This window comes from Mastigoproctus giganteus, chromosome 4, assembly GCF_048544385.1.
Source record: "Mastigoproctus giganteus isolate SK-2022 chromosome 4, ASM4854438v1, whole genome shotgun sequence".
NCBI classification, from domain to species: domain Eukaryota; kingdom Metazoa; phylum Arthropoda; class Arachnida; order Uropygi; family Thelyphonidae; genus Mastigoproctus; species Mastigoproctus giganteus.
In genome coordinates, this window is record NC_143578.1 from 160,440,074 (window position 1) to 160,457,490 (window position 17,417).

The 17,417-nt window shown below is 36.7% G+C and overlaps 1 protein-coding gene across 1 annotated transcript in view; it reads left to right on the forward strand.

The window, feature by feature from the left end:
- LOC150087145 (formin-binding protein 1-like) overlaps nucleotides 1-17,417 on the forward strand; it is a 345,740-nt gene that overhangs the window by 296,933 nt on the left and 31,390 nt on the right. Inside the window, exon 13 of the mRNA XM_090371850.1 lies at nucleotides 11,972-12,120. Within this exon, the coding sequence (XP_090227976.1) occupies nucleotides 11,972-12,120 (149 nt within the window). The remainder of the gene's footprint in view (nucleotides 1-11,971; nucleotides 12,121-17,417) is intronic.

Below are 17,417 nucleotides of genomic sequence, written 5' to 3' on the forward strand. Positions count from 1 at the left end.
AGGAAATGAATGGTTAAGTGAAAATTTCCAAGCTTATACTGGTAAAAGAGCTGGAAAAGGAAGTAGAAAATGTGAATTGGGATATCATCAGTTTGGCTGAAACAAGAAGAAATGAATCACTTATAAGTTTATCAACTGGAAATCTGCTGTATACCAATGGAAACAGTGAAAGGAGTGAAGGTGGAGTTTGGTTTCTGGTCCATAAAGATATAAAAAATATTTTGGAATTCAAAAGTACATCACCAAGGGTGTCAAGACTAACACTCAAGATTTCTAAGAGGTACAAGCTAAAGGTTATAATGATTTATGCACCAACATTGAGCCATGATTTATGAAGAGGTTGAAGAAATGTACACTGAAATTGAGAGTCTTCTAAATGAGCAGAAAACCCACTACACTATTATTATGGGGGACTTCAATGCTAAGGTTGGAAAAAGACAAAGCAGTGCAAAAAGGGGAACTATAGGAAATTTTGGAATTGGTGAAAGAAATGAAAGAGGTGAAAGACTTGTGGACTTTGCAGAATCTCAAGGATTGTCAGTAATGAACACTTTTTCCAAGAAAAGGGTGAACAGAAAGTGGACATGGAAGAGTCCAAATGGATTAATAACTAATGAAATCGACTTTATCCTCACTAACAGAATGAAGAGCAATATAAACACTGACAAGGAGAAAATTGAGTATACTGAAATATGCAAAGCCATTAGAAAGAGACTCAGAGAGGACATAAGAAGATTTAACACAAGAAAAGTAGAACAAGCATTAAGGGAAAACAAAGGACTTAAATCAGCAGCCATGAGCAGTAATACAGAAAGACAAATGATACTGAAACTGAAGAATAGCGATGGTGTACTTATAAATAGCAGAGAAGGCATAATTCAAATAGCAGAAGACTACTATAGAGAATTATACAAGGAGCGAGGGAATCATGCCAGCAGTGGGGAAGATGGATCGCAAATTAGCAATGCATACAACATACCCGATATTCTTCCTAATGAGGTAGAACAGGCGTTGAAGAAAATGGTGTTTTATATTGCAGGAGTTTTAACAACTATACAGTAACTTCATCTTCCAGGGGAAGATGAAGTTACTGTATAATTGTTAAAATTGGGAGGAAGAGACAACACAAACTGGCAAGGCTCTTCGCAAAATGCATCAGAAAAGGTGTGACACCTAAGCAGTGGAATAATACAATCATAGTTTTGCTGCGTAAGAAAGGAGATAAATCAGAAATTGGAAATTATAGACCAGTTAGCTTGTTATCCCACATCTACAAGTTGTTCACAAGGGTCATTACTAACAGATTAGAAAGAATACTTGATGAGAATTAACCAAAAGAGTAAGCTGGCTTTAGGACAGGATTCTCAACTATTGTTCACCTTCACGTAATATCACAGCTAATGGAGAAAGCAAATGAATATAAAACACCATTATGCCTGGCATTTGTGGATTATGAAAAGCCATTTGACTCCATACAGCCTAAGGCAGTGTTTCGGGCACTGGAAAGACAAGGCATAGATACCCCATATATTATGATTTTGAAGAAAATATATAAGAAAGCTACCTCCTTTATTAGACTAGACAAAGACAGTTGCAAATTTAATATCGAGAAAGGAGTTCGACAAGGAGACATATCTCCGAAGCTGTTTATTGCTGCCCTTGAGGAAGCTAGACTGGTCGCAGAAAGGAGTCAATGTGAACGGAGAGTATCTAAACCATTTACGATTTCCAGATGAAATTGTAGTCGTAAGCCACGAACCCAAAGAATTAGAGGAAACTCTTAATCATTATGCATAGTTAGTATGGATTTTGGACTAAAGATGAATATGGCTAAAACAAAAGTAATGATGAACAAGTATGCCACAGAAAGGGACATAATGATTGAAGGAGCAGTAATTAAAAAGGTGGAGTCATATACTTATCTGGGACAATTTAATAACTGTAATAATGATTAGTGGCTGGAAGTCAAGAGAAGAATAAATTTTGGATGGATAGCGTTCAGGAAATATAGTCACATACTGAAGAGCAATATCCCACTTTGTCTGAAACGTAAAATAATGAACCAATGTTACTCCCCACCATGACTTATGGAAGTGAAACTTGGGCACTCACCAAATAAGAAGAGAAACACGTGGATTAGACAGCAAACTCAAGTAAAGGACATTCTTATCAAAACTAAAGAACTAAAATGGTCTTGGGCAGGACACATAGCTCGAAGACATGATGACAGCTGGACTAGAATGGTACCCAAGAGGAGCTAGAAGAAAACCTGGAAGACAATGGCGGAGATGGATAGATGAAATTCATGAGTTTGTGGGTAGTAAATGGATGGCCATTTTACAAAACAGAAGGAACTGGTAAGTTGCTGGAGAGGCCTTCATTCTGCAGTGGATTGAAAATGGCTGATGATGATGATGATGATGACTGGTTTACAGTCTGTCGTTTTCTTTTGGGAATTCTATTCTATGAAGAGTTTCTTTATAGAATTTGGAAAATTTTGTACATTAATGCTTTTAAACATTAATTTTTACTTAATTTGAACTTATTGTTCAAAAATCAAATGATACTTACAAAAAAAAATTAATTTATTAATTTATTTTATTTATTTTTTTTTTTTACAGCAATATCTTCTGTGTTTTTATGTAAACTTGATACAGTTTCATCTGCTACAATTTTCTAAACTGTACAGATAAGAGATAATAGCACCTCCTGGAGGATTTCAAGACAATTCATACATAAACAGAAGATTTTCTTGTAGTGTAGTTGTACATGTGTGTATGTGTTGAATGGGTTAAATCCTGCTGGTTTATGAAAAGAAACCTAGCAATGAAAATCCCTTGGGGTGGGGGCCTTTTTTTTTTTTTCATGGTTAATAACTTAAGTGCTAATTGTTATTGTTTTGCTTTTGCTGAATCTATTTGCCCTGAACAGCAGTTGCTGCTTTCTAGTTAGTAACAGTGAATGAAATATATCTTTGACCTTTCACAGCAACCTTCAGTTTAATTCAAAATCCGTAAGTGTTACTTGCATTTATTTTCAATCATGGAGAGACATTTTGCTCTCATTGAAGGATGAGGGTGAAGTGTTTATTGACATTATGAAAAAATTACTTATTTAAAAAGTTAAGATAATAGCAACTTAAGCAGAATCATGGACAACATAATTTGTCTCTAAGTTGAGCATAATCCGAAATCTTAAGATTGAAGAATAGCATTAGCATTAGTAGAGGCATATGATGCAAGAAAGCAAGCTTATTCAGCATCAGCCAAAAAAAAAAAAAAACAACCACTACTCCCATTTCACCCCTCCGTTCGTTCGAAATACCTGTCCAGCTGAGCCTTAAATTTATTTAGGCTATCAACTTCAACAACAAGCGATGGGAGTCTATTCCACAAACCAACTGCCCGCTGGCTAAAGGCAAATTTCCGCACATCTATCCGACATCCGTCCTTCCTCAATTTGAATTTATGCCCTCTCAGGTGATTATTCTGAGCAAGAGGAAGAATCCCATTGGCATTGAGCATGCTCAAGCCATTCAAAGCCTTATACACCTCTATCAGATCACCTCGCTGATGCCTAGTCTCCAGGCTCTGTAATTTGCAAAACTTAAGCCTTTCTTCGTAAGAGCAACCCTTTGTTCCATTCACTAATCTTGTTGCCCTTCTCTGTACTCGTTCGAGCAGCTCTACATCCTTCTTGAAATGAGGCCTCCAGACCTGTATACAGTACTCTAGGTGTGGCCTGACCATTGCCTTATAAAAGGGAATAATCACCTCCTTATCCCTGCTAGAAAAATTCCTATATATCATTGACAATACACCATGAGCTACTCTTGTAGCCTGTCTGCACTACTCAAAGCACTTCATATCTGCCTGCACAACCACCCCCAGGTCCCTTTCATTCTCTACCACTGTCAGTGTAGTACCACAGAGTTGATACGTTGCTCTGGGGTTGCTGTTTCCCATATGTAGTACTTTACATTTGTCAATGTTAAACTTCATTTGCCACCTCTCAGCCCATCTGCTCAACCTTTCCAGATCCTGTTGCAGCAGCATAGTATCAGTAGTGTCCTTAACAACCCTGCCAACCTTGGTATCGTCTGCAAACTTGGACATTAAGCCTGATACACCATCATCAATATCATTTATAAATACAGAAAACAACAATGGACCCAACACTGAACCCTGAGGAACTCCACTAATAACATTAGTCCACGTTGAGCAGTGTCCATTGATTACCACTCTCTGTCTTCTGCCACTCAACCATCCCTTTATCCATAGCAGCAATTTGCCTCCAATGCCACACTTCTCCAATTTGTGCAGCAGTCTTCCATGCGCAACAGTATCAAAAGCCTTTCTAAGATCCAAATATATAATATCAAAGTTATTCCCTGCATCCAGTTCTTTTGTGACTACATCATAGTATCCAATCAAATTGGTCAGACGAGACCTGCCCTTAACAAAACCATGCTGTGTCTGAGCTATAACTGAATTCTTGTCCAGATGATCCTGCAGTGCTTCTTTAACCAGTGCCTCCATTAATTTTCCTGGAACCGAAGTTAAACTAACAGGTCTATAATTACTTGTGTCAGCCTTTGATCCTCCTTTGTGAATTGGGGTTACATTTGCACATCTCCAGTCCATGGGTACCTCCCCTGAGTCCAAAGAAGCTCTCATAATTATGGCTAGGGGTTTGCTTACTTCCTTTGCTGCCTCCTTTAATATAACTGGATAGATCCCATCCACCCCTGGTGCCTTTTTATGTTTATCCTCAGCAATTTCTCCTCCACTTTCCTCTCAGTTATTAGAAAATAATCTAGCTCACTCCAATGTTTACTTCACCTACGACATTCCCCTTCCTGAATAACTCCTCATGTGTGAATGTAGATGCAAAATACTCCTTTAGATTGTTAGCCACCTGAGCAGGATCCTCAACTGTTGAACCATCAACATCCAGTGGACCAATCTGATTCATCCCTTTCCTTCTTGAGTTTAAATAGGTAAAGAACTCTTTTCTGTTTTTCTTTGCGTCCTTTGCCAAGGATTTCTCATAATCTGCCTTTGCCTGCCTAATCTCCTTTGTGACTTGGTTACAGACCAACTTATATCTGTCATAGGCTTCCATGTCACCCATTAATTTGTATGTATCCCATGCATTTTTCTTCTCTGCCATATGTCTCATTAGTTCATCTGACAACCATTTAGGCCTGAACCTTGAACAATATTTCTTGGTTGGTATGTAAAGCCTGGTAGCTTCCAAGATTAGTTCCTTGAATGCTTCCCATTTTGAATTTGCTGTTGGTAACATCATCAGTTGGTCCCACTGTATAGAATTTAAATACTGTCTCAGAACATCATAGTCGCCTTTACGAAAGCAAAAACCCTTCCCTTTGCCTCTGATGGTAGTTACCTCCTTGAGTAAATCCCACTTCAGCACACTGTGATCACTGCCACCCAGTGGTTCCTTTATCTGCAGATTCCTAATGCATGAAGAATCACTACTGATAATCAGATCAAGAGTATTACTCCCTCTAGTTGCCTCCCGAACATGCTGGTGTAGAAAACAATCATCCAATAAATCCACAAAAGCCCTGCTAGTGTGTGAGTGACCAACCCACAAATTCCAGTCAATATCTGGGAAATTAAAATCCCCCATTATAAATCATATACTCTCTGATTTACTGGCCCATTCTATTTCCCTGTACAGTATCTTATTATACTCATCAGAGTCATTAGGCCTATAGCACACTCCTACTCTCAATTTTGATTTACCTATGCTTATGTCACACCAAACTGACTCGACACTGCCCTGTCCATCAATGTCGACTGGCTTCACTTCCTTGGATTTTATGTGTTTTTTTAACTAATAGCATAACCCCTCCTCCCCTCCTGTCCTGTCTATCCTTTCTATACACATTGTACTCCCCAAATTCCAGTTCTGCATTCCTTATATCTGTGTGACACCACGTCTCTGATATCCCAACAATATCTGCCTTTGATGTTTTGAGCAATACCTCATATTCATCAAATTTATTTACTAAACTCCTAGCATTGGTGTACATGCAAGTATACCTGCACTTGTTTCTCTTCTTAGCTACCGTAACACAACCCATGTGTTTACTTATATCACAATGACTTCCAGCAGTCTCTGAAATATCCTGCATCTTGTTTTTCAGGCCTCTGCTCATTCCAATAGAAGCAGTGCAAGAATCTCTTTCACCTCTGCCAGTGGCTACTGTTAATCCATTAGTCTTTGTCTCCCCCCAAGCTAGCAGTTTTCCGACCCACCTAACACTGCCTCGATAGCATCAGCAAATATTCTTGCACCCTTTCTATTTAAGTGTATCCCCTCCCTGTAGAAGCAATCTCTCCTGTTAACAAGTACATTCCAGGCTGAAAAAAATTCTACCCCTTGAGCCTTGCACAATCTTTCCAGGGCCGAATTGATCGACAAGGAAAGTAGAATGAATTTCCAATGTGATTTCAACTATTGCATTGACCTTGACTTCGGCTACTCAAATGGTATGTTATTCTGGGATTACAACTACCCAAATAATTCAGGCCTTGTTTACCAATGTTAAACCTTAATTTCCTTTTTTTAACCCATCTGTACAGTTTATCAGGATCAGTAAATTGACATTTTCAATTTATATAAATAAAAAGATGGATTGCGGAAATTATTAAAAGAAATGGGTAAGTGAAGGGGATAAAAAAAATTTTTTTTTTCTTATTTTGTTGCATTGGCATTGCCATCCAGTCCCAATTGTTTTCTTTCATTTGGTGTTACACTAATTGCACATTATCATTCCAGTTTTTCATAATGACCCAGGAAATTTCTATAGATGGGCCCATTGTGCTTCATTGTTTTTGTTTCTTTATATATCATTATGCCTCTTTCAACTAAAGATTTACCTTTCAAGATGTGAATCAGTTAGGCCTGCCTGGAACAATGATGTATGTTTCACCCTATCACAACATGCGCTAGACCAGAGTTTCTCACTACTTATGACCAGTATCTTCTGTATTGTTATGAATTTGAAAAATGAATTTTCAAAATATGATCTTAAAAAATTTAGCTTTAGCTAAAAAAAATATAATTATATATTTTTCTTTAAAAAAAATAAATTAAATTAGAAAAAAAAATTAAATCTAGGTGTAATTAGCCTTTTACTATGAAATTTTGGTGGTTTTATAAAAAACCATGAAAATTTTAGCAACTTTCAACTAAAGTTGTACATTTCAAGGTCATGTCGTGTGACTCAATTTGGCCTGTCTAGAATAATGTATGTATCGTGCAATCACAACAATCTCTAAGTCTGAGTCACACGTTACTTGTTACCAGTATCTTCTGTTCCAAATATGACAAATCAGTTTGCAAAATACGACCTTTAAAGTTATATTCAGTTGAAAAAGATATAATTAGTCTTTGACTGAGCACTTTGTTTGATGTCATCAACCAATAAATGTTTTTGTGAAGTTTGGGTAAAATTTCGAAAAAATATGAACGTTTTAGCATTTCTCAAATTTTTTTATTTTTTTTTTTATGTAAACCCCAAACATGAGAGGTATTAGAACCTATAGTACTTAGTACCATGCTTGGATTGGAGGTTGAGAAGACGAAAGAAGATATTTGTTGACATTGAACTTGCACTTCTGTAGACTGAAATTTTCAGGAAATACGTAAGAAAGAAAGTATTTCCAGAAAAACGGCAGTTGAATGAATAAACGAGGAAGTTGAAAAGTTGGTTCTGTGAGTTTGAAGTTGGACAGTAAATGAATTTTGGCTGGTGGCAGCACATGTTCGGACTGTTTTGAAAGAGAGATCCGGAATTATAGAAGCCAATTCAGAAGAACAGTGCCTATGGAAATATCTGTAGAAGACACATGCAGCAGAAACAGTACATCTGTGAGACAGCGAATGGAACGACTCTGTTAGAGATGAATCATTAATTAACCTAACTGCCCTCTTCTGAATGGAATCAAGAAGCCTGAAAGAGGTTTTGGGAGCACCACCCCAGATGTGGGAACAATATTCCATGGCAGAGAGGATTTGCGATTTATACAGAGTGAGCAGCTGTTTGGAAGAGAAGTAACGCTAAGAGCAAAAGAGAAAACCAAGTTTTTTAGATGCAGAAGAAGCAATATTTCTAATGTGCTTGTGCCAAGAGAGAGAGAGAGATTAGAAGTCATGGTAATCCCCAAAAGAGATATATCATTTTGCCTAGAAATCGGAGTGTCACTAAAGATAAGCATAGAAGCAGAAGAATCCTTTTTTTGCCAGATATAAGACAAGACTGAGTTTTAGAAGGGTTGAAATCAACTAAGTTGTCTTTGCCCCACTGGAGAATTACCTGAAGATCGGCATTTAAGGAATTGGTAGCAGATTTTCTAGAAGTTGGAGCTGATTGAGCACGACACGGTTTCTCAAAATGGAAAGTGGAATGCAATGTGCTATCATCGGCAAAACTATGGATAGGATTTCCAGTCAATGGAAGAAGGTCATTAATATACAAGAGGAAAAGAGTGGGGGAAAGAACTAAACCTTGGGGGACACCTGCATTAGTGGAGAAGCTAAAAGACAGAGCCATTTACCATCACCCTCAGTGAGCGATCAGAGAGAAAACTGAATAACCAATTACAAAAAACAGTTGGCAAACCATAAGATGGAAGCTTGTTTAGAAGACCTTTATGCCAAACACGATCGACAGCCTTTGAGATGTCAAATACTTGTGTTTCACCGAACCTTTCCATTGAATTAGTCCATAAATGGGTAACATAAGCCAGAATATCACCAGTGGATTGACACTGACGAAATCCATACTGGCAATCGTTGATCGGATGGAAAGTTTCTAACTGGTTTAAGAGTTGGCGGTTAATTGATTTCTCCATTACTTTAGAAAGAGTAGAAGTAATTGCAATGGGACGATAATTGGATGGGAGGGATTTTTCACCCTTTTTTAGGAACTGGCTGGATATGAGCAAATTTCCAAGCAGAAGGAAAAACATCTTTGGAATAAGAAAGTGAAAAAAGGTGGCAAAGAATAGGAGTAAGTTCAGGAGCACAGGTTTTGAGAACAAGTGGAGAAATACCATCAGGACCTGGAGCTTTCTAAGCATCAAGATTCGTCAAAATCCTTCTGACATCCTTTTGACGGAAGACCACAGGAGGCATTGAATGGAGCGTGTTGGGAATGGTGGGAGGTGTTTTACCAAGATCATTAATACATGAGTTGGAAGAAAAATGGGATGCTAGCAGGTGAATTTATCCTTGGCTGAAGTGACAACAGAACCATCTGGTTTGGACAGAGGTGGGAGCAGAGATGGGCAAAAGTTACAGCCAATAGCTTTGGCAAGAGACCAGAATGCTTGGCTACCATTAGGGCAAGAAGCAAGTTTTCTACTCTTAGCCTGTTCAAACTCTAGTTTGGACTGATTAATAGCTGCTTTACAATTGTTGCGAACTTTGGTGTAGGCAGAAAACGAAACTGAACAATTAGAAACAAGACAGTTGCGATATGCAACATTATTCCCTTGAACAGCCTTAGCACATTTATTGGAAAACAAGGTTTAGATAAGGGACGAGATTTTAAAGTCGAGTGTGGGATAAAGGATTCCATTCCTGCAAGAATAATTTCACTGACACGATTTGAGCAAACTTTGACAACAGAAGTTTTGAAACAGTAATCCGTCCAATGAAAAGAAGAAAAGAAAAAATCACAGGGCATCCCATTTTGCATTCTTGTAATGCCAAACAACATGAGGTTGGGAATAGCCATGAGGTAAAGGCTCCATTGGAGAAGAGACAAACACCAAGTTGTGATCTGAAGTGCCTAAAGGACCTCTAACTTCGACCGTGTACTTAGAATGGTTGTTTGTAAGAAAAAGATCAAGCATGTTGGCTGTATGGTTAGGATTGTCCAGTATTCTTGTAGGTAAATGAACAATCTGTGCAAGGTCAGTAGTAATTGCAAAAGCCTTAGCATCTTGACCAGCTGGGTCGGTGTGACTAGAAAACGGAAGCCAGCTGGAGTTGTGAACATTAAATCACCAAGGAGAATTAACTCACTGTTAGCAAAGTTGGACTGGAGAAAGAAGAGCTGCAAAGAAAGGAAGTCAAAGCGCTCCAAGTGATTAGTGGAGTTGGGAGAACGGTTGAGACAACAGATGAATTTTACACAATGAGGTAGAGAGATTTTAAGCCAGAGAAGACCAGAGAGAGGAGATTCCAAATTGCCAAGTCTCTGACAGGGAATATCAGAACTGACATATGCACAATTGAGGCAAAAGGAATCATACTTCGAATAATTTGGACATCTGAGATGAGCAGTAGTTGAATCAACTGATAACTGAGATTCTGTCAGAAAAAGTACATGGGGTTTGGTGGACTGCAAGTGGAAATGGACATCATTGAGGTTAGAATTGAGACCATGTATATTTGTGAAATGAATTATGAAGTGCTTGAGAGGATTAGATCTTTTCACAGATAAGCTTGCTCTATTAGTTTGACAATTCATGGTGTATTCAATAGTAAGAAAAAGTGGTGGGACGTGCTGTATGAAGTAATGAAATTTTTGGATATGGCATACATATGGTAAGAATATATCCAGATCCTTGACATAACGTGGCCTCGACAATGTTCCCTGCATACACACTACTCGGACTCTCTCCTGTCACTATCTTGCAGAGTAGAGGTAGTGAGATTATACACTAGCTGATCCGGAAGCCTCCTAGAGAGTTACCAATAGGTTCGATCCGGCCTGCGAACACCATTTTAGAGCTGTACCCCCGAAATGTAAGGAATATTGGATCTTGCTTCCATGTTCATCATAACCTCAAAAGTCATCAGTCATACTGCATGATGGAAGAGATAGGGAAGGGTTGACTGGAACTTAGCTTTAGAGACTAAAAAAGGGTTCCACCACTTCAAGCCTCCAATAAGCAAAGTGGTCGTATTGCACCAGTTGATGAGTCATCTACCACCCAGTACTGCCTGGTAACATAGAGGGGCAGTATTCCTCCATGTGGTGTGGGTGGTCACCCACAGTGTGCTTGTGCATGGAGGTTATACTCAGGATTACTAACAGTCCCACCATCGTGAAGGTGCAAGCAGAGGATTTGGCTGTCACAGACCGTCCGGACTTTGCTGAAATTGTGTGCACTTGAACTTGAGTGTCACCCGAATATCAGCTCCATCAGTGTTTTAGACTCCCAGGTAGCAAGTGCAGCTTGTCTGGCCTATCTGAGAGAATGTCTGTGACAACCTCAAGGACTAAAATATAGTAAAAGCAAAATTACATCATTAATTATTTTTTCATTGGAGATATATAGTCATAAAACCTTTTTTAAGGTTCTATTTTGGAGGAAAAAAAAGTGGCAGCTATGTTAATTTTTCATATAATTTCAAATTTACATAGATTTTCAATTTGGTTTTATTTTCACAGGCTTGTTAAACAGAAAGTTGGTTTTCAGGCAGTCAGGGAAATAATTTGTTTTTTGTTATTATTATTAGTAGTAAAAGGACTTATTTCTAAAAATAATTTGCGATCTTAGTGTCAGAATTAAGGATACATATTCAAAATTTCCCTTTCTTGGCATATATTTTTTTTTTTTTTTTTTTTTTTACCCCAAGACATTTGATTGGTGAAAACTGGACATCAGGCACCCACTGCTGTAACAGTTTTGAAATGCTTGCTAGAATATTAAACAAAAACATTTAATTTGAAAAAAAAAAATTAAAAAAAAAAAAGATAATTCCTAAAATTTTTAAGGTTATGATCAACATAGTGACATTTCATAACTAATTTTTTGGTTGAACTAGTTTCTGATTTCTTTTGGTTAACGCCTGTTCATACGCTGTATCATTGATAATGTTTCAGAAACTAGTACTCTGTCAGATTATTGATTAAGCAGTTAATATCACTGATTATTTCTGTTACTTTTCTGTATGTTATTGCAAGGTAAGTTTCTCTTAGGTCATCCACTTATACTGAGAATGGTGATGGGACCAGTCAGACAAATTTACCTCATGTAGTAGATGGTGAGCCAGACTTTGATAATGAAGAGTTTGATGTCGAGCCTCTTCCTGTTTTAGGCACAGGACATGCATTGTATAGTTTCTGTGGTAAGTTTTAATTATGTTTTTTTCATATGCAATATTCTGTCACTCATGAAAGGTCTCAATTTTTCTTTTTTTTCCCCCACCCTTTCAAATCAGCGTAAAGAGACAACGTTCAATGGTTTAAGGAAAATTGTGTAGTTGGAATTTATTTCATAATGATATCTATCCTGCCATTATGAAATTTTTACTTTGCATCTCAGTATGGAACCAGATACAAACAAGTTAAAGGGCACTTCATTCACACGGATTTTCATGTATTACACTGTAATACATGAAAATCCGTGTGGTATTGCACTGGTTGATGAGAGTCATCTACCACCTAGTATTGCATGGTAACACAGAGGTGCAGCATTCCTCCATGTGGTGTGGGTGCCACACCTCGACCCCTACCTACTTTGGTTCAAACCTGGGTTGTCACCCACAGTGTGCTTGTGAATGGAGGTTATACCCAGGATTACTAACAGTCCCACCATCTTGAAGGTGCAAGCAGAGGATTTGGCTGTTACAGACCGTCCGGTCTTTGCCGAAATTCGGTTAACTTGACTTGAATGTCACCTGAATATCAGTTCCATCAGCGTTTTAGACTCCCAGGTAGCAAGTACAGCTTGTCTGGCATATCTGAGAGAATGTCTATGACAACCTCAAGGACCAAAATTTTTACACGAGGAAGGAAAAAAAAATAATAATAAATAATAATTGCCATCATAATGAAATTAGGAATGGCTGGACAAGTCTTTTATAACACCCAAAATATAAAATTTCATAAAAATCTGTCCACTTGGTGTCACATTGTTACATCTGGATAGACTGACGGAGTGAAGATAATAGGTGCATTACGCACATAACTTAACTGTCTAAAAAAGGTCCAAGTGTTAAAATTGCCTAACCATAAAAATAATCAAGATGGACACTGGTGCCATTTAACTCAGCAGCAGTACTTAGATCACCTTTTCTTAATTAATTGCACTACGTATAAATATAGTGCAAATGCATCAGGAATACATAGCTATATCTGAATAAATCAGATTATTAATAAAACGGCATCGTTTTAAGTTATATCTCATATTGTGAATACCTTCACAACGAGTTGCCATGATATTGCACTACTTCGAATAAGTAACGCTTCACCTAAGGAGAAGACTAATGTTACTTATTCTCAGATGGATACCACCACCCAGACGGCACCGTTTCAGGGCTATTTGGCCCTTCTTCGGTGGGTGGGTAGGTACCCGAGTGATGCAATGATGGCAAAACAGTTATGAAGTATAACTCCACAATATGAGAGATGCCTGATGGTGTATCATGTATTTAGACTCAAGCGTTTAGGGCATAAGCCTCAAGCTATGAAGGAGTCTAGACTATGTATAAATATAGTGCAAATGCATCAGGAATACATAGCTATATCTGAATAAATCAGATTATTAATAAAACGGCATCGTTTTAAGTTATATCTCATATTGTGAATACCTTCACAACGAGTTGCCATGATATTGCACTACTTCGAATAAGTAACGCTTCACCTAAGGAGAAGACTAATGTTACTTATTCTCAGATGGATACCACCACCCAGACGGCACCGTTTCAGGGCTATTTGGCCCTTCTTCGGTGGGTGGGTAGGTACCCGAGTGATGCAATGATGGCAAAACAGTTATGAAGTATAACTGTTTTGCATCACTCGGGTACCTACCCACCCACCGAAGAAGGGCCAAATAGCCCTGAAACGGTGCCGTCTGGGTGGTGGTATCCATCTGAGAATAAGTAACATTAGTCTTCTCCTTAGGTGAAGCGTTACTTATTCGAAGTAGTGCAATATCATGGCAACTCGTTGTGAAGGTATTCACAATATGAGATATAACTTAAAACGATGCCGTTTTATTAATAATCTGATTTATTCAGATATAGCTATGTATTCCTGATGCATTTGCACTATATTTATACATAGTCTAGACTCCTTCATAGCTTGAGGCTTATGCCCTAAACGCTTGAGTCTTAATTGCACTACTTATTGAAAGTACTTTTTAAGTTTTAATTAAAAATTTTAAATTTTAAAACATACTATATGGCATGTTTTAAAATTAAAATTTTTTTATTTTAAAAATTCACGCCTCTTATTTTCAAAAAAAAACAAAAAAATACAAATAATAATAAAAAATAATAGTATTTTATTCTCTTCCATTTTTCAATTTCAGACATGCATATCAGGTTTGTTTCAAAGTTTGAAACTACATATCTTGCTTCCTAGTGTAGCAGACGCCTTGAGAGAATATTAGTTTTCATTTTCCAGCTTTACTATGTTTAAAAACTGAATCTTTTGAAACTAACTAGAATGAGACTGTAGATATTTGTTTACCTAGTCGAAGAAGAAAAACAAGTATCCTGAAACTATAAACAAACACAGTGTCAGCACTTGTTAATTACTAAGCCACTCTGTGCAAAAAGCCAAATAGTTGCAAAGACAGTGGTAAGCCACCTGACAGGTTCTCATGCACAACATCTATATGAAACCATCAAAATATTGGCACACTAGCCTTAGATGCTGATGCACCATAAAAATCCTAATAACCAACCAACCAACCATCAAAATATCAGTTCAGAAACTATTGTAGTCAAAGTTTGACTATGTTTAGAAATAAAAAAATTTCAGATTTTATCATTGGTTGACATTAAACATGAGAACATTATTTTCGAAGGTCACCTATACCTTTGGAGTAATTGAAACACTATATTATTCACACACAGTAGGATGTTAAAGTATCCAAACTCAGAAAGCAACCTCTGATGTGCAACTAACAAAAGGTTTGTAGGTCAAATCCTGAAGATGCAAGTAGTTTTCTTGAGAGTTCAGTAAAGTTATTTCATTCTCATCAGCAAGGTAACATGTGATTGAAGATACTCCTGATAGAGATCAGAATAAATAAGACAGTACATGGAGTAGTACATGTTTTCTTCAGGACCACAAGAACAGAAAAGGGTATTGAAGCCAGCGAGTTTAAAATTTAAGGATCTATGACTAGTTACAATGAACAATGTATAGAGACTGGAACTGAACAAAGAGGAAACAGTTTTTTAGACATAGCAAATGAAATATTCATTGTAATTTGTGTATAACTGTGCCTTTCAGAGAAATGGACCAGTAAGTCTGCTGTTTTTGAGGAAGATTGTACATTCTAGATTTTTCAAGTCTGACAGAATGTTCACAGTATGTCTTGATAGGTTACAGAAATGTTATGTTGAATAACAAAAACAGTCCACAGTACACAAGATGATGAGGAAAATGCCATTGACTTTCATCTTAGACAACCATTGACTCATTTTTTGAACAGTCAGTTTTATGGAATGCCAGAAGCTGGCACAAATTAGCAGAAATGCACCTGGGGGTTCGTACTCCAAGATTTCCTAGAAATGTGAATAAACATAAAGGCATATTTCCTAATTTTGTCCAAGTTGATTCACCAGATATTGATAAAAATTTATATTATTCTCAGAAATTAGGCCTAGAAATTTTGTAAATGCAACTATAGATAGAGAGCAGTCAAGGAGTTGTACAGCAGGATGATGAGCAAGGGAACCTTTTGGTAACATCATTTTAGTTTTGGTAAGCTTATTATGTGAGGACCGTTTTTGCAAGTTAAGCATAATACCATTAGCAGATGTTTCATTGCAAGAATGAGAGTTGCCAGTAACTAAAAGGGTTAAGTGATCTACATGGTAAAATAGAAACATTATCAGCAGATTGATAATGTGTAGGGTCTGGTGTAGGCTACAGAACATGATGCTCTTTATAAAGGTAATTATCATAGCATAACAGATTTAATTTATACTTATCTCTTAATGGATATAACCCACGAAGGTAACAAATTTAAAACAACAATTGTGGAAGTGTATGAACAGAACCAGTCCAAACTATATTAAAACAAAATGGGGAGAATGCTTGGTAGAAGGATATCAAGGTCCATCTTTAAATAGAATTTCTAAAAGAATGTAGGGACAGAAACAGGAAGAAATTGCACTCATTAGGACATTAATTAAGCAAAAAAAAAAAAATAAAAAAAAAACTTTGTTACTTGCCAAAATCAAGAAGGACAAATTTTAAGAATGATTTTAGAAGGAGAGCACAAGTTGGCCTAGCCAATTGTTTACATTTTTGGAGCAGCAGTCTGTTGAAAATGTTGGAGTTCCTGTGTAGAGTAAGTGAGTGATTCATTCAGAGGTTGAATGATAAACAGCATTTGGCCAATGAATATAATGTTTTTAGCATTAGGATTAAATTCCAGCATTAATATGAATATATCCCCATTAATTGATGTTCTTTCATTGAATTATACTTAATGATATTCTCATTAATTGACTTCTTTCAATTAATGAATTCAGCTCTTAAAAAAATAATCATACAAAATTGTATATAAGCTAAACTAGAGTTCTGTATGACTTATACAATTCTGTATAAGCCATGCAGAATTGTGTAAGTCAAAGTACAGGAAGGCAGTGCAGTGGTAGTTTTAAATAAAACCGATTATATTAACAAATTAAATAACTTGATTGGTCTTAATGAAGCTATTTAATGCAATTTCATCAGAACTGCCAATAGTGAAGTACCAATGTTATTTGGAAACATAAAAATTCACAGAAGGGTATCCCTCTTAGCCCCATTGTTAGCAGTAAATACAGTCCAGGTCAAATTTAGTAAAGTGGTTACTTTCTTTTGAAATCCCCTCAAAAAAGAATTACTTAAAATATTTACTTGAACTTCATCAACATTATAAAAACAAATAAATAAATAACAACACTATCATGCCGAGTATGGATGTGGTAGATATGTTTAAAAGCATTCTGGCAAGAGAAGCAACAGGGATGATAAAAACTAAAATAACAGGGTGGAAGGTAGAAGGTGAGAAGGTATTTTCCACAAAGAATAAGATAATATCTAATATAATAGTAATTAAATTATTGCAGTTGTCCATAGAACCCTGGTATTTTAAAAATGAGGGGAAAATTTACGTACAGACAAGCTAGTTAAGTATGGGGAACCCATACTTAACTAGCTTGTCTGTATGTAAATTTTCATGTACATTTTCCCTTCATATTTGAAAAGGGAGGAGGAGATACTCATGACTACCTCCTCCTAATCCTTTTTAAATTAAAAAAAGGGAAATATCAATATTTTAAATGTAGATTGATGTGGCAACACTAATAAATACATTTTAAAGTACTTTCACTTTTGGGTAACAGTGTACTTGTCATTTAATCTATATATATGAATAACATATCATCCTCCTTAACGCACAATAAAAATTCAGATA